Raw genomic sequence first — 18905 nt, 5'->3', positions numbered from 1 at the left:
AACTTTTGCCTTCTAACTGGGTCAGCTACTCTGGGTTTTAAAAAGCAGCAGTCTTCCTTTGACTATGGTATATTTTCCATCTTTTATCCATTCTTTTTCGTTTCCTTGACAGATTTTGAAATGAAATTTTAACTATTTCCTTCCTACCTATTCCATTCTTCATTTCTTGCATATCTATTTATTAACTGCCCTATCCACTTGAACAGTATCATATTGTTTAACTACATTCAAAGATCTTTTCTTTCCTGCCTTTTCTCTCCATTCAGCACTCCTATATAAGAAACATTCTTCTGAGGGCCAGGGACCCAGAGATGGAAGACAGAAGAGTAAACAATAGTTATAATGTACTCTAATGTGTACAGTAAAGTTATGTACAAGGTGCTTTAGGATCCCAGAGTAGAAAACCATCTAACTCATCATGGAAAGTCAGAGGAAACTTCACAAACAACATTGCGCATCTACTTGGAATGGGGTTCAGATGAGGCAGTTGGAAATTAATGAGCAACGAAACAGTGCATGCAGAGGCAAGGAGGACAGACAGAGGCATTAGGTACTGGACTATGGCTACGTCACAGTATGCACATGTGGGCAGTCATGGTGGTCAAGTCAGGTTTATATTTGAGAACGATCACTTTGGCAACAGCATAGATGAAAAAGATTTTAAGTGAGCCCAGTTGGGAAGTTTCTGCAGTAATTTAGGGATCCTATCTTAAGATACTTATAGGGGAGGAGGGAATCAGAGAATCTTGTAGAATATGTTTTGTCAACACCACCCTCTATGAAATAACTATCAGCATTATTAGACATTGGATGTTATTAACCTCATCCTTTTCTACAAGGGTTGAACAATTTTTCTAGTACAATGCCTATGCATATGCATGTTGCATTCTGCATATAGAGAGGTGTATAGAAGAAAGGTAAAGTGTAATTTCTGCATTCTAGGAACATATAACCTTATAGGGAAGATAAGACATATACCCAAGAACCAATTAAATACTAGTGGAAACCAGCATCTAATGAGAACAGTGAATGCTGGAGATGGTTGATGTTTTGGAACTTCAGAAAAGGGAAAGATAAGGTTGGCCCATGAAAATATCTTAGAGAAAATAAATAAGGTGAATGAATGGTAACAAAAGATAAGTTCATATTGAGTAGAGAATTTCTGATGATAATTAATATAGAGAATTTCAGCCTCTGTAATTGGAGTGGAACTGGAGCTTAGGTAAGAAAGTTTAGTTAGTATCATTAGTATAGTATAAGGACTTGGAAATTAAAATTGAGAGATGAAATCTCTTAAGTTATTATAAAAAAAAGACCAAGAATAAGACCTTGGTAAATACAGTAACAATAATACAGGAAGAATAGCCAGCATGTGATTCAGAGAAAGTGCCTATAGACATACAAGGGAGTCAATAAAAATACACTGTCATGGAATCCAGAGAATAGATTTTAACTTCCTGTAATGGCCTTTCCTACCTCTCTGTTTAATCAAAATCATACTCATCCTTTAAGGCCTACTTAATTCCCATATCCCTGGCTGTTAATTATCTGCTTTTTAATTATTCTTTTGGTGTGCCCTATTTTCAATACAGTTGTCTTTCCTCAGCTGAGTTCGCAGCTTCTGGAGAATGAGAACTAAATGACAGCCATCTTTGAGTTTCTCCCAGTGTCTAGCACAATACTAGGCGTGTGTGTGCAGGCACATGTGTATACACACACACGCACACATATATACACGTGTGGGGGTGTATATATATGCAAATATATTGCCTGACTAATGATTTTAGAACTACAGTGAGCATTCCCCAGAAATCTGGGGCCCAGGACTGTGGGGGCAGCCTGCTAAGAGTGTTCTGTGAGGTGGCACCCTCACACTGTAAGACCCCCTGCCGTGCCCAGAACCTCAGAGCAGACTGAAGAATTCCAAGACCACGTTGAACCTAAAACTAAATGAGGATTTTCATAATTCCAAAAGCCATCTCATGGAGATTTCTTTTTGCATCAGTCAGTCTTTAAGTTTACTTGTTAACGCTGTCTTTCAGCCATCTTTTTCTCATCATCGCATGGTTTCTTGGTTATGAGATACCACACACACATACCCCTCCTTCTCACTCTAGGCCAGACTCCTTGGATAATTATTGATCTCAGTGCTACATAAAATAAAACACATGTAGGTAAAAACTCTTACACATGTATGTCAACTTCAAAGAATAAGTGATAGTTAGAGGAGAAGCGTGGAAAAGCAAGTGGGTGAGTAGGCAGGCAGAGGTTTGGGAATGAGTGATTCACTCATTAGGACGGTAAGTGTAGGTGACAACAAGGGGAAGCTAGGGAGTGCGTAATGAGATAATAGTGAAATTACAATGACTTGAATTGTTATATATGTTAATGGGAGCAAATAGTGTACAGAATCAAAAAGAGGAAATCATTGGCAAATTTCTTTCGTTTTAACTTTGGAATAGACTGTATTATCTTTTCAGCAAATTAACCATCCTAATTGCTTTGCCTAAGCTTATGCTAAGATTAATGTACATATTCATATTGTATATTAGATGATCACAGTGGTTTAAATGATTGTCAAAAGGTAAATAAACTTGGTAATTCCCACATATACAATTGAGATTAAATACTATAATTAAATTTATTTTTCTATGTATTTGATTCCTAATTATCCATGGGCATGTTGTTTATATTCTAGAATTTTGTGGATAGTCCTATACTTCACTTAAATAATTAGACATAACTCAATATAGTAATTTTTTCTATGAAAAATGTATTCTTTAGTCATAATTGTAACTCAAAGACTTAGGTTTCACTTTAGAAAATATCCAGTTCATATTTTTAAATAGCAATTTATTTTTTATTACTTTCATATCATTACTAGAGTTGCATCATATTTTTTTATTCACCATATTTATTTGAAAATAACGTTTTCATTTAGCATTGTAATTATTTACCAAAACATGCAAATCAGATTTAAAACTGGAAACAAAGGACATGCTTTCTTTTATAATTTTGAAAGTACTTCCAAGTTTTTCTCAGTCCTTCCCAGTTTTTAACATCTGTAATCTAATGAAAACATTTAACAAGCACTGCTGTAGAACTAGTTCTCCTCAGTAGTGTATGAGTCTTTAAAATCTTTAAACTTTATAAATGATTCCTATTGAGTCACAAAATTTCTTGTAATTGTGAAGGAATGATAAATGAATGCTTTGGCAGCCCACAGGTCTTCAGCTACTATGAGTAGTTCTGATGATGATTATTTAAAAAAGAAATGGCCCTCTACGTTCTTTTTATTTTTAGAAATGTTACTTAAAATTTAGTATATTAATTAATGTTATAAATTTTATTGTTTTCTTTGAGGATTGTTATCCTAAATTAAATACTTTTTACAAAAAGGTATATGTGTGAGTGTCCTATCTCTGGTGGGGCTCAGTGAGTCAGGATTGCAGCGAAAGAAAATGTAACATCTCCCACTGCTGCCTTTCAAGATGAGTTTGGTGATGGGGAAGAAGACTGCCAGGGCTGAGCAGTGCAGCCCTGCTGGCACATGCAAAAGCTGCGTCTTGGGTGAGGGGTATTGAGAATCTGTTTTAGCAGGAGTGGAAGTTACAGTGTGTCAGGATATTGTTATGTATGTTTAAGTAGATGTACCTTTTGTGAAATAGTGAAGCATCCTCAGAGCCCTGAGGAAAAGTAATTAAGACTATTTATAGTAATTACCCCAACTGTTAGCTGGATTTTCCAGAAAGAAGCTTTTGGCACATACTGTCATATGTTGCTTGCCAATTCATTCATCTTTTTTGGGGACGGTTATATTAATGTATCCCCTTATTTCATATGCTCTCTATTCCCAGTCTTTTAGTAAAATCAGAGTTGCTGTACTTCTGATTATAACCAATTTTTAGATTCCCCAGGTCAATACCATACTTCCTCTATCATTGTTCCTCCTCTCCCTGAACCCGTTCCAGAACCCAAAACTTACTTGAATGAAAATTCAACGTTGGCATCTGTCCTTTTGCAAAGAATAGGACCTTAATTCTGAATCTAATGAGTAGATTTTCTCCTTTTTTTAGTTAGCCTTATAAATAAATTCTACAGTATTAATGAAATTACTGTAAATCATAAAAGGTTGTTACTTTTCACCTGTTGGTTTCCTAGTTATTTTGCGTAATGCAGCATTTTCATGAAAAATGTTAGTGTTATTTTCCTAGTGTGTTCCATTACCCACTTCAAAATAAACCCTCCTGTGTTAGGTATACCCCCTGCAGTCACAGAGGGATGGAGGAGAGACTACCTCACGGCAGCATGTCACGGCTGACGGACCACTCCAGGCACAGTAGTTCTCATCGGCTCAATGAACAGTCACGACACAGCAGCATCCGAGATCTCAGTAGTAACCCCATGACTCACATCACACATGGGACCAGCATGAATCGAGTTATTGAAGAAGATGGAACCAGTGCTTAAATCGTCCTAAGGTGGAAAATGTGTGCCATTTAAAAAGCAGATTTTATTCTTTGCCTTTGCATGACTGATTGCTGAAACTCACTGTTATCATGCGCTCAGTCAGGTACAGATTGTGTCCATTGGAAAAGTAGACTATTGCTTTTTATATTGCATCAAACTGGGAACGTCAAGGTGTCCAAAATGCTAAGAATTATATTGTGACATAAATAATTCTTATTTCTAGGTTGTGAAGAGATAATCTCTTGTCTTGTAAGCATTTTTATAAACCCACTATTTTATATTTCAAAAAATCCTAAATGTGTGGTGACTGCTTTGTAGTGAAGTTTCATATAATACCAACTAGTTGTGAGATAACATTCTGGTCATTCTACTAAGAAAAGAAAATTTCAGAATTAAAGAATTTACTATGCAAAGTTTATTTCTCAGATGAATGGTAGGACTGTAGTTGTATTTCCACTAAGTGAAGAAGAACTGTGTTTTTAAGCTGTAAGAGAATTTGATAGATCAGCAAGGGTATTTTAGCTAATAGATATAAGATCAACAGAAGAATCTGATTAGTCTCTTGAAGGCTCTTTCAGAATTCTATCAAAATAAATTTCATCCAGAAAGATACAGAACTAGGAGTAGCAATGGGCATTTTTCCCTATAATTGAGCTGTTTTTATTAATTTTGTAAATATTACTTTTACTGGCCATGTTTGTATAACTTATCCATGTGCATGATGGAAAAATAATTTGTGGTCATCTTTTCCCATGTAATAGTATTGATTCATATAGAACTTTATGTTCAGATCTGTTCCGTGGAGGCATATAATAAGCATCACACATTATAAGGGGTTTGTTTTGTTGTAACCACAATTACAAAATGACAAAATGTTTTCTCTGTATCTATTGTTGTATTTTTCTACAGTGCAATGTGATCTTGCCAGAGCCACCAAGTCTTGTCATCCAGGTCCCTCCTGTCAGTGAGCTGACTGTCTGTACTTGCATTGCTCAGTAGCAGATAGGCTACAGCTTTTGCCCCCATCCTTATTTTCAGGTTCTAGATCATTCTTGTTCACAGATGAAATATGGATAACCTAAGTTCAAAGTGGTGATTTATTTGGGGTCTCTGAAAATCATTGTAGCAAAATGAAGCATGATTAGTCTTGCTGTGAAGTATCTTTAATCTTAAAAATATCAACTCAAAAGTGTTTGACATTTTATCTTATAATATTTAATTTACAGTAAAAACTGTAAACTTTATTAGGCATGAAAATGATCAGAAGGGAAAGAATTCTGGATAATGATTGGTGTGTTATGTAGAAAAACATTTTCAACAGGCATGTCCTCACCCCTGACTGCAGACAAGAATCACTTGGGGAACCTCTGATGCCCAGCATCTCCCTCTCATTCAGGTGGGAATTGACAGTTTTTTAAAAAGTTTTCAAAGTGATTCTAATCTGTAGCCAGGCTACAGGCTGTTTTACAGCAACTTGCCCCTGCTGACCTGGTGGCATCATATTTACATGTGAAATTCTAGCTGGACTCAGTATTATGCTTTTACATTATTACCTAATAGACAATTGTTCTTCGTTTTATTTGTCCATTATAAAATGTATAATGCTGACCCCACTTCTAAAGATTCTTATTCAGTAACTCAAAGGTGGTAAGACTGTAAAATCTGGTTATAAAAATACCACAGTTGATTCATGTGCAGGTAATCTAAGAATGACATCTTAACAAATATTCTAGACTCCAGAGAGGCCTGGCTTTATATGTTGGCTTTTGACCTTTAAAAAGGCAACTTCTCAGAGCTCCAGTTCCCTTATTTGTAAGTGGAGATAGAAGATAAATACCTACCTCAAAAGTTGTCAAATAGGGATCAAATAAAAAAACATATGAAAGCTCTTTGAAAACTGTAAATTGTAAAATATAAAGGATAAGATCATTGAGGATGGAAGAGATTTATGCGAGGGCTGCATCACTTGATGTGTGCTTAATTCGTGTGTGTACTTTTGTCCACTTTTCTTTTTTTTTTAAACAAAAAGTACCAAAAAATTAAATGTTGGAAAAGAAGGTTTTTATCGGGTATAAAAATCTGTTTTCTGATAATAATTTGTCTATCATGTTGTTTCTTTCAAAGTAAATATATATTAACATTTTTATTATTAATTATTCATCAGATAAATTTGAACATTTGGCCCAAAGTGTTTTTTCTTTTTCCTCTGTCTGGATTATCTTTTTCCTCAGAACTGTGGTTAGTGCTAAAGATGGGGTGTTAATTCCCTCAGAACTGACAGTTAATAAAGCTTTTCTCTGAAGGCCAAATTTACAATAACTCATTTATAAGTAAGTTAATAATTCATGAGGCTTTTGTCTAAGAGTCTCGCCTGAGAACAGCATGAGAGGACCAACACAAACATTCAGAAACAAAAATAAGTTAAAATAGAAGGTACCAGTTTGAGCTCAAAGATGCTGTCAGGCATCACCATCTGCATTGTATTATCAATTGCCAAAATGTTAATTGGTTTTCTCATACAAATGGCCAAGTATAGACAGTTAAGTGAACATCGCTGTGAAAATCTGAACTTCGTGCTTCCTGATTTTATGTATTCTTCTGCATCTTCTCTCTTAAATTAACTGTTATATATATGCAAATGCTATATTGAGATTTCAGTTACTTTCAGTATCTTACTTTTACTCCACAAAATTTATTTAATATTGTTAATTTAGTGTTTTGAATAATAGTATTTTGTTTGGGCCATGTTATTCATCAAACTAATGCTCCAAATTAAAGTTTCTTAAGAAACAGTTGAACAACTCCATGTAGCAAAACAGCATTTTCAAGTCTCAACTAGCTTAAACCAATTTGAGCAAGTCTGGACAGCTTGCTTACCGTATGCGTAGCTTTAATTTGTGTTATGATTGGCATATGATAGTGTTCGGTGTTCCGTTTGTTCAGTTGGCACTGAGGGGAGGACAGTAGTGCCCTCCGAAATGTTAATATATAGTCCAAAGGGTTTCAGAAAGTACTTTGATTTCACCAATATTGTAGTTAGTTTATTTAATAATTAAAAGAGTCAAGACAATATTTAACTCAAAATAGTAATTAATTTCAAAGAAAAATTGATTAATAACTCAATAATTAGCATGGGGCTTAGTATATCATAAATTCTTCAATAAAGAAATGAATGAAGAACTCATGTCATGCAGCTCACTTTTATTCTAGTAGCGAGAGTCTTACTTCAATGAAATTTGAAGGATCTGAGTTTAAACTACGTGAAATGAAGTCTGCTTTAGAAAAGTAACATGCAGCAAGTAACACGAAATAAGCAAATTGTACCAAAAGAAGCTTATTTCTTCTATAGTAACAGTCCATATTACTATTTAAATTAAAGAAATATACACACACACACACACACACACACACACACACAAAAACTTGTACCAATACTTTATATTAATTTTTAAAGGTGAAAGCTATTCTTAGAATTATTCATGCTCTTTTTGGTTTATGTAAAGTTAGATCTTTGTGTATCATTTGGATGAATAAATATTCAAGCAAACATTAGTAATGATTTTCTTTTCCTGATGCTTCTTAGAGCAGATATATAAAAATTCAAAGAATCTCTTCAAAGTAGAAAATCTTTTCAACATTATAACTTACCTCATTATTTTCTTTGTGATAATAGCTGGAAATAACTGAAATTATAACTATCTTGGTTTAAGCTATAGCCCCAAGAAATAAAATGAACTACTTTAATTTTTTGTTAAGGTAGAGGATCATTGGCTGAAGCTTAGAAAAAATTAACATATGAAAATTTCACTCTGGTATATTTATACTGCTTTTGACATGCCAAAGGTACATTTCTGTATTATCATTCTTGGATAATATATAGTAATGAAAATTCCACTTGGCCTGGAAATCAAAGACCCATAATTATGATGTGAGCTGGACAGGTCATTTAACTTCTCTTAGTCTCAATTTCTTCAGTGTAAAATGAGGGTTAGATAATTTTTGGTCCCAAGTCATCTAACAGGATGTTGTGAGGAGCAAATGAGAGAGCATGTATTTTAGTGCTGTGTAATCTATAAGTTTCTCTGCTTACGTTTCTGTTAGAACTTCAGGGGTTGTAGAACACACGGCTGTAGGTACAGGATGGGCAGTGAAGGCCAGTATTCATTTGTCACAGTCTTTCAATCAGCAGCCCATTTAGCCTTTTAAAAACGAGGGGTCTTTTTTGAAGAGTAGCAGTTCCCTGAGATTGTGTTGGCTCTTTAATAAATGTCACACCACAGTCTGTTCTCAGATTTTACATGATGAATGTGTAGGTCCCTTTCAACAGAAATTGGGGATTTTCATATGTTATTTTTGACACGGAATTATATAAAATAGTTTGACTTCACTGAAATTTGTAAGAACAATACAAAAAGGAGTGTAGGCCTTACAATTTTTTTTCTTTAAGGACTTTCATATCTCTAATTTTTTTCTGATTAATAACAACTTTTTAAAAGGTGATTATTGTAACTTATTGTTTTTATCACTGCAAAACTTTAAATGGTAAGTTATAACATTATCTTGTTTGTATATTTGTATATATAATTTTTTAGATCTTCATAAAAAGTAAGGATTTCTCCATTTTTCCCCACATATAAACACACAAAAAATAACATCTTAATAGAACCAGGGTGTACAAAGGAACTCCTGATTCTTTTAAGCTTCTTTTCTCCCTTTTTACAACTGATTAAAATAAGAAAATGTGTTACATTTAATTCAGCTGTGATTCTTAGGAGCTGTGTAATTTTATACATTATTCTTACATCGTTTCTACTTTATACAAAAAATTATTTTGACATCTCTTCGCAATTCTCTCCCCTTCCCTTTTCTTCCTGTTACATGAGTTTTGGGAAAGGAACAGGAAGAGCAAGCATCCTTGACCTTCCATCTGACTGTAATCAGTCTCCCGGACTTTTTCTTAATTTAGTTTTAAGCCTAGATTTCTTTAATAGCCAAATTGATAGAGGATTATAATTTTCTTGCAGGATCCAGAATCTAGGACAGAATGTTAAGGTCTCCCCAGCCATCTTTGTAGACATTACTATTTTGGTTGATCCATAAAGGTGTAGTATACTTAGTTAATGAGCATATTTCTTATTTTGTGGTCTCTAATTAGTAAAATTTTGTTTACTGTAAAGGTAAAAGAAAGTTTCACATGTATTTTAGTCAGATATCATACCAGTTGAGAGTAGTTCAATCTATTTAAATGCATTAAAGGATAGCTTTCTTCATATTTTTTAAGAATTACCTATTCTCAGGATATCTGTTGTATCCTTTTTTAGACATTTTCATTGGTGTGATAACATTGCTCATAATATATTCCCATTTTATTGGTCACGTCACCAGTTTAACCTGATAGCTTTTTTAGCTCGTAATTTGGATTTTGAAGATTGTGTTTCATTATTTTGATAATTACCATTCACTAGTAGCATTAGTATTTATAAGACTGATGCTTTTTAAGCCTGTTATTTTATCATATTTCCTGAAGTAGGTGAACTACATCATCATTATTATTATTATTATTATTACCCTGGGATTTTAGTTATATAAGTCAGCTTGTTTATATTGCTAATTTGCAAACATTTTCTTGTGCTGTACTTACTGGCTTAAAAAACAAAACAAAAACCTTAGAGCTGTTTTCTAAATTGGCAGGTTTTTATTTTAATGCTTAATAAAAATGCATTATGTTATTTTTAAATACCACAGGATTTTGAGCCAGTAGATCTGATTTCTATTTTTGCCTCTCTTTTCAAAGGACTATTTAACTTTGGAGTTTTACCTCTTGGAACCTTGGTATTCTCATCTGTAAATGAAAGAAAGGGGAGCATTAGATTAGGTAGTCCCAGATTTCACTTGTATCTAATACGGTTATACCTTGACCATTTCATAATCATCATTCTGGGCTTTTATTCTTGTTATTCTTTCCAAGACTGTATTTACTAGATGAACCTATACTGTTAATACAGTTTACCCTTAAATTGGTAGGATTCAGATATGCTAATTAACTTTGTTTTCCATTCATGATTTTAAGGGAGGAAAATTATATTACAGGTAATAAAAGTGAAAGAATGCTTGTGTGACTTTTTTATGTAAAAGTCTCCTAAAGCACCAATATAAGCATCTTAAAATTTATATACAAAAAAGTGACATATTATGGTCTTTGTTCTCTTAAATATGAATATAGTTAATCAGCCTAAACTTTAAATAGATGCATTCAAGATAAAATTAGTGATCAAAGCAGTGATACCAATGGCCCACACAGCCAACTTAAAAAGCTATCACATTTACCAACATTAAGATAGTTATAAAATATAAAAGAAATTTCAGGGGAGTGGATTAAAGCTTTCCTGTTCAATAATTATTCTTAAGCTCTATTAGATTAATTGAATAAATACAGTTGCCTGACTGCCATACAGGTGTGTATCTTGCTTTAAAATATTATTAGAGATAAATGTGGTTTGTTATTTTTAAAATTTTTTCTGGCTGTGCAGAAGATGTTTACATAAAGCCTCATTATCTCTCTAATAAAACATAGTGATAGTGACTCCATTAGTTCATCTCAGCAGAATTCTCTTTTAGATTTGTGTTTTTTGAGAACCAGGCTGAGGAAGTTTCTGTTACTTTTAAAGATCATTGTCTTTGCTCTAATTGTCTGCAGTGGTTCATCAATCTGTTGTAGAGTTTGGTCCACAGATTTGCAATCTGGTTATTGGGTCTGTGGTCTGATGGGTAGAGAAGAAGCATGGAAGGTTGGTGTAGAGAGGTGACCTGGTTTCTGGTGTGGATTCTGGGGTTACACTTGATTCCTTGTCTTTGGTTGGTTCACAGAGTCAGGCAGTTTTCCTGGCTCCCAGAAGTTCAATTACCTGCCCACTCTTCTCATTCAGACATGCCTTTATTACAGTCTTATTTTGATTGCCTGTTAAAAAAAATAATCTTTATTTTCAATATTCTGGCTCTGCATGTCTTACTACATTTGTTAAACTTGAACCTGATGTCCAAGCATTTCTTTAAATATTTTCTGGGGTTTGATAATGGAATATTCTATAAGATAAAGCAGATAATCCTAGAGTGATTTAATTTATATTAACCATCTAGTTTTTCTTTTTCTCTACTTCTCCCTTCCTCAGTTTTGAAAAGAAAATTTATACATGTCTTCCTTCACTCCTTTATTCCTGCCTCAGATAATTTTCCCCCAAACTACTCATCAGCAGAAACATTTAATATGAAATAATTCTATATTTCTGAGACAAGAACAACATAGTAGTTCTTTACATTATGTTGAGGTGACTATGTACTCGAAAATAATATATTTTCTTTTATGTGAACTTAAAATTATTTTAAAAATTTATAAAAATAACTGTGAAAATGTTAGTTTGGAAGTTCTCTTGTTATGGGTGCTATTTCTACCTTAGCTGTGAGTTATCAGAGTAAATCTGAATTCTTTGTCTTTTTTTAACTTCACCTCTAAATTACTCCATTTCACGTACGTTTAACACTAACTTCAAACAACTTTTCTGCTTTTATTTTCAAATGCTAAATTTTATTTTTGGGAGTTTTATTCATTAAAGTTTACTTGGGCATGATAAAGATATCACCATTTCTATCCCCCAGCCATAAAAAAAAAGTTAATTTGACACTGAAAAGCTATTAAATTGTCTTATTTTTTTTAATTGAAAGAGCTATGGAAGCTGTTTCTTCTAAATTAAAGTTTTTTAATTAAAGAAAATACTAACTTTGCTATGTTTTAATCTGATAGTGAAATTGGCGGATTATTTATAGCAGCTTATATATCTACAGTTAATATTATCAGTGATTCCACTTTTTGTCATATGTAATACCCACAGCTCACATTTATTTAATAGGAGCTTTTTTAAAGATATAAACATGGAATTTACTTAGAGAATATAATAATTTTAAAAGCTGATAATCACAAACATCACAAAATCCAAAAAATATTATATGTGTATTAATTAAATGCCTGCCATACTTCTCTCCTCTCTCTCCCTCTCTCTTTTTTTCAGCCTTTCTTTGTTTTGTCTTGTGTTCTTAATGTTGTACAGCATTGCAGATGTTAGGTTATCTTTTGTCATCTCAGCAGAAAGCTCTGATACGTGAACTTTTTTCTGAGAATCAGGCCAAGGAGATTCTTACTCCATGGTCGTAACTGGATAATGTTGTTCTGAATTATGTCAAATTGATGGGTTTGTTGGTTAAAAGCAATCAAATGATAGCAGTTTTGTAATATATACTTAAGAAACAACCAAGCAAAAGATCTCTGAGAACAGATGTGTTGACTCCCCATCCCAGCTCTTCTCACCGGCCTCTCAGAGGTTTTGTGGAGGAGACTCGCAGACGACAGGGAACCACCGGTCTACAAGAAAAGCTTTGTTTGGTTGTTAGCTTGTCCAGTCTTCAAATTTATTTTGTCAAAAAGACTTCAGTAATTGATGCAGATGCCTTTTGGGCATACATACGTTACATAAGCTTCCATTAAGTCTGGGTGTAGTTTTTAAGCTTCATAACCTGAGATACTGTCATATATCAATAGATTATTCTGTATTATCATTTAAAGGCAAAACCCCTCTCCCACTTCATATCTAATACAGACTCAAATTTTCCTAATTACAGAATTTCATCTTCTTGGTAGGCATTCTAAAACAAAACTACCATGTTATATAGTCAGTGTTTCCCTTAAAATCCCATTTAAAGATTTTTTGTACCTATATTTATATTTCAGTTTACAAGCATAAAAGCATATAAGTTTCATAAATGTATGAAAATATGAAGCTTCTACACTGGAAATCCCCAATTTTAGGTACAGCTATCATCTAAAAGCTTGTAAATTGGGTTGTTTCAACTCAAACGTTGTTACATTTACTCATGTAAACAATAATATGAATAGTAAGGGTGACAGGTTAGCTAACAAGAGCTGATCTAGTGCACTCCTGTGTTAATCTAGGTGCCTTGGTTTTGGATGAACTTTTAAAGTGGCGAAAGCTTACTTTGATCTCTCAGTAACTGCTTGGGACACTGCTTCCTGTGTGACACCCTGAGCCCTGCCCAGGTACACACCCTCTCCTTCCAATTCCTGTAGTCTTCCCATTGGCCTTCTATCTCCAGTCTTCCTTATCAATACTTATCTCAAGTGTTAGGAAGAAGGAAATTTGCTTTAACTAATTCATATTAAAGCATTAGTGACTATAGCCCTTTTACCTGTCTTAAAGAGAAATTTGCATTTAAGAACAAAGACAATACTGTTAGTACAGATTACTATCCATTAAGAGACTATGAAGCTTTAAAACAAAGTGAAAATAAGTTAATTAGTGTTAGTGGGACTGTTGTGAAGCAAGAGAGATCATTTAATGACCTCACTTGGGAATCTGCCCCTCCTTCACCAAACCCATGTGATGTTTGAAAGTGCCGTATATTTTCAGTGATAATAGGTCACTTCAAGTGACCTTGAAGGAGGGAGCTAGTCCTTTGTATTTATGGGTTATGTAAAGTCAAGGCCTTGCAGATCCCGTGTTTTTCAGTGTAAGGGCTGTGTCTGGAGCATCCTAGATACCCATCACCTGTCACCCGCACTGTTCTCCGAGATGGTCCGTGTCTCCGTCCCAGTCAGCCCTGCCTTCCAGCTAGGCCTGTCTTCCAGCTCTGCTCATTGATATTACAGATGAACACCGTCCATTCTTGTGTGAAAAATAATAATAAAGTCTTCATTTCACTGATACTGACAACTACCACCTCTTTTTCAAGAGATATAAAGGTAGAAAAGATACGCCTTTTTCATTATTTTAAACTATCATTTTTAAGTAGCTAGCTCTTAGCAACTTAGTTTTCAGACTTACTTTGAATTAAATTGATGAGGTGATTCAAAAATCAATTCTAAAATTGGAATCTGGCTTTATCCTATGAACATCTAGTTAGAAAGTGTTTGTGCTAAAGACCTGTGTTCCGTGGCATTAGTTCTCCCTGTTTCTTTATCATGTGTTCAGACTTGCTCATCCGTCAGGTGAGTGGGAGTCGCTGTCGTGGAGCTGTGTGCGGGGCCGGGGCCCTCGACTGGAGCATGAACTGTACTTTCCCATTAGCTGGCGTGCTGTGCACTCTGCTCTCGTAGATTTATTTTGTTTACAGTGGACGACTGTCAGTTTTTGTAACTGTTTTTACTTAGCACTTTAACTGTGAGTGTACAAACTGATTTTCAATGTAGTGGTTGTATATTTTGGTTATAAATTGGAAATTTTTAATAAAAAATAATTTGTTCTCTGTTTTGTCATTAGTACCTGATTGACTATAACTTTTAAACCATCTTCTGGACTGTTTAGTGTATTACATGGCTACTTTTACATCCGGATATTCTTGCAATATTACTTCATTCGTAATAACATAGGACTCACGTTAATCTGAAACACAGAAATATATAAATACACAGCACCCTGGAACATACCTCCTTCTTTCACACGTTTTGTCAGTGTAGGCAGGGCCTTCCTCTGTTCCTTGTCATGCCCTCAGTACCTGACACTGCGGGGCATGCAACAGGGGCCCAATAAATATCTGGTGCAAAAAAACGAGTACATTAAAGTATCTCTATAAATTTCCCAATAGCAAACCCTACCCACATAAGTAAATCAGTTTTAGGAGTTTGGGGGGCGGTGGGGGTTTCTTATTTTGTTTGTTTTATAATTGTTTATTGATTGATTTTAGAGAGAGAAAGAAACATCCATTTGTTGTCTCATTTATGCATTCATTGGTTGATTCTTGTATGTGTCCTGACCAGGGATCGAACCCACAACCTTGGCGTGTCAGCTAAAGCTCTAACCAACTGAGCTACCCAACTAGGGCTCTTGTCTTGTTTGTGCACAGGAAGGCAGGCCAGGCTTTAAACTACTAGTAGAGTTTCTTGCCTGGATCATACAATTTTCAGTTAGAAGGCTGAAATCATATGGTCCAAGCTTTAACCCAGTACAAAAATTCTGCAAAGCCATCTTTTATAAACCTGTGCTTGAATGGTTTCAGGAACAGGAAGCTCACTACTTTAAGGCCTTCCGTTCCATTTCGAGGCAGCCTAATTTTTATAAAAGGCTTTTCATGTATTGAGTGGAAAATGTACTCCTTTGTTACCTGCACACACAGGTACTGCTCTGCAGATACACAGCAATGCCTTCACAGTATTGTTTTCTAGGCATTTAAAAAATACTATTTCCTCCATTTTTTTCTCTGGGAAAAATATGTTCCATTCTCCATTTCATGTCTTATTTTCCAATTCTCTCATGACTTTCTGTTAGGCCCCAGTTTGCTTCCAAAAGACTCCAGTTGTGAATAATTTCTTAAAATTTTCCACAGCACTGGTTATGTATCTCCAGATTCTATAAAATCAGAGGAGGATTCAGTGCACAGTATCTTCTGCACCTTACACTTCGGTTAAGTTTTATCACAGAAGAATGGGGCTGTTTTTTTATAACCATCTCTCTTCCTCAGTCATTGAAAGGAGATGAAAATATGATATAGATTGTCATCAGTCGTTCAAACTCAAATGTTTACCAGTGAAAGTCAAATGTTTCCTGGAGGCACCGACTGATCACTGTGCCAGGCAGTCAACTGCATAACGTCCTTCCTCTCCTGACAGCTCGGTTTACGGGGAAAAATACCCTAACTTACTGTTACATGGTTGCTAAATTTAAGGAGTTCACATTCTAAGGGAGGAATTTTCACATGGTTTATGTTTATTATTAGCCAGCTTTGTGGATACACGTTGATCCTCAGCAGATTGTGTACTTATGTGCTGGAGCTCGTAGATACACATGCACAGGGTTTCTTTGCCAGTGGTGTTTAGCTATGGGATTCTGTCATCAGAATAATGTATTGATTCTTAGTCTATAAACAAACAGTGACAGGCAGGTTCAAGAGAAAGTGCCTAAACTCCCAGTGGCTTGGCCTCAGCCCTCTCCCTCTTCACTACAGCATCCCGTGAAGGACCAGGGTGGAACTTTCCTTCCAAAAATTATGAAATTGTTCTATGGTGGTCACACACAGCTACAAGTGATAAAATTGCGTAGAACCACACACCCAGAGGAGTGAGTGTAAAACTGGTGAAATCTGAACCGAATAGATGGCTTACATCCATGCCAATGTCTTGGTTTCGATACAGTACTGGGTGAAGGTAGTATTTCTTTAAACCGTATGCAAATCTGTAATTATCTCAAAATATTTTGCTGACTCCTGATCCAACCCGAAACATGATGAAACTGAGGCCCAGTTAGCTTGAAGGAAAGCCAGGACGAGGAAGCCACTTCCCCTGAGTTTCAGAGAGTAGTTTGTTCTGCTAGAACAGGGATCCTCATACTTTCTTTTGCATAGAAACCACCTGGTGGGGGTGGGAGGGGAGGAAATGATGAGAAGACAGGTCACCAGGCCCACTGGTCAGAGACTTAGATTCATCCAGTGGGTCTGAGGTCGAACAGGACTCGGACTTAAGAGCATGTGACTGATTCTCATGCCCAAGTGTGGGCCAAGGACCAGACTTGGAAAAACAGTAAATCCTCTGCACCACAGGTGGACGAACAAGCAGGGGATGGTAAGTTGTTTTGAATACTTCATTCAATTTTTTCCCCTTTCCCCTTTGTCCCAGAATCCCTTGCTCAGCAGCAGCTCTCCTGCGCCACGGGGTGGGCACAGGGGAAGTGTGCAGGCACTGACCCGCTAGCCTAGTGCTCCCAGTGCTCCTGGGGGAGCTGAGGGAGCCGATGGGCATTCTGAGTCAGCTCTACTAATGAGCATCACTTGTTGACTGACTCCTGGGGAGGAACCCATTATTCTTTCCTGGCCCAGAGCCTTCTCTGGCAGGGCTGCAAACGAATCGAGATGCCATGTGGCTCCCGTGTTCACCTCAGTGGGGAAAAAGCGGAAAGATCATCAAAGCAACAATTTAGTTCATGCTTCTCATTGGAAGGGTCAGATTAGCTGGAAGGAAGCTCGTGAAGGCTGTTGGGCTTCGCATTTTCACACTTGATCTGTTCCTTTCTTCCTCAGTGCGTTACCCCTGCCCGTCCCACCTTGATCCTTTCAATGGGGACATTGTTTGCTCCAAGCCGTCCGGAAGAAAGCCTCTGTGCTTTGGAGCAATTCCTGCCCCCCAGCCCCCAGATGCTTAGGAAATATAAGCCCCGAAAAAAAAACAACACGAGGTTGCCAACACGATGTCAGGAACCCCTATTCCTGTAACTGGGCCTTGCCTAATCCGGAAACTTCATTCCTTCTGTTATCCCTGCTCCAGACTCCCTGCAGTACTTTCTCTGGTTGCTCTTCATCTCTTAGTAAGAACTGTAGAATGAAAACCCTAGAGCCAAGTGTGTATATTTGGAGTTAAAGATGAAGTTGGGAAATAGATTGGAATTTATGGAGCCCAATTCCACAAGGCTTTCTTGGGCCATGCCCCCCCGACACTCCAAGGAAACGGAAGCAGTCTCGGGAAGAAACCAGATTCAGAGACTTGACACTGATGACTGCAGTCCCGAGAGCCACCTCTCTCATCCTCAGACCACACTATGCGGGAAAGGGGGACTCCTCCTCCCTCCGGAAAGGGAGGTTTCTGCCATTCCCTCCCCCGTCCCCACAGCCCACAGGGACTGGAAGGGAGCGAAGCCTCAGCCTGCCCTTCTGGCAGCCTTTGCTCCTGCTCTCTGTGTCCTTGACACCTAGGACTTCTGAGCCCTGGACCGCCCTGAGCTGCCATCCCATAGATCAAAAACGTTTTCAGGTGTGTGAATCCCTTCTTGGTACACAGGAGAGGTGAAGGACTTGCTCAGACAACGCTGCCCAGCAGCTACAGCGTGGGTTGGCTTTTGCTGTCACTCTGGAGTGAGTCGCGTCAGTAAGTCTTGGGAGCACATTTAGGTGAGAGAAAAGACGGGCTGGGGAGGGGAGACGGCACCAAGGAATGCTCATCTTCGAAGTTCAGCCTGGGGTTAGTCTAGTTACGCGAGGAGGAGTGGAAACACCCAGCCCTTCACTCTGCTCTCACTTCCTGTCCTTGTGGCGCCTTCTGTCCATCTCCCCACCTCTCTGCACCCCTCTCTGCCCCACTTGTCTGAACCCTGTATAGACCAGGAGTTCTCAGCCTGTAGTTCCTGGGCCCCTGGAGTATGATACAGCATGTCCATTCTATGGGGGGAGGCCTGCAGTTTCTCACATTCTCAAAGGGGGCTGTGATGAGAAAAAAGTGAAGAACCGTTATTCTAGACTTTTCCCCCTTAGGATTCTGGCTATAGTGTTGTATCACCTTGTCTCCCTGCCAACATCTTTCCTGTCTCGTTTCTCATGGCTTCTCTCTTTCCCCTTGTCTTCGGTTTCTTGACCCAGGCTATCTTTCTGGGGTTTTCTATCTTTCTAAA

The 18905-nt window shown here is 36.7% G+C and overlaps 1 protein-coding gene across 2 annotated transcripts in view; it reads left to right on the top strand.

The window, feature by feature from the left end:
- Positions 1-7788, top strand: part of FZD3 (frizzled class receptor 3) — a 69413-nt gene extending 61625 nt beyond the window's left edge. For both annotated transcript variants that reach the window (XM_037042210.1, XM_037042212.1), the window contains one exon: positions 4257-7788. In XM_037042210.1, coding sequence (XP_036898105.1) covers positions 4257-4470 — 214 coding nt within the window. In that variant the 3' untranslated portion in view covers positions 4471-7788. The remainder of the gene's footprint in view (positions 1-4256) is intronic.
- The last annotated feature ends 11117 nt before the right edge of the window (positions 7789-18905 follow it).

Source organism: Sturnira hondurensis, unplaced genomic scaffold (assembly GCF_014824575.4).
Source record: "Sturnira hondurensis isolate 20B ecotype Veracruz unplaced genomic scaffold, ASM1482457v3 Scaffold0003693, whole genome shotgun sequence".
In the NCBI taxonomy this organism is placed as follows: domain Eukaryota; kingdom Metazoa; phylum Chordata; class Mammalia; order Chiroptera; family Phyllostomidae; genus Sturnira; species Sturnira hondurensis.
The sequence above is the reverse complement of the archived record's forward strand: the minus strand, read 5'-3'. Positions and strand labels throughout refer to the sequence as shown.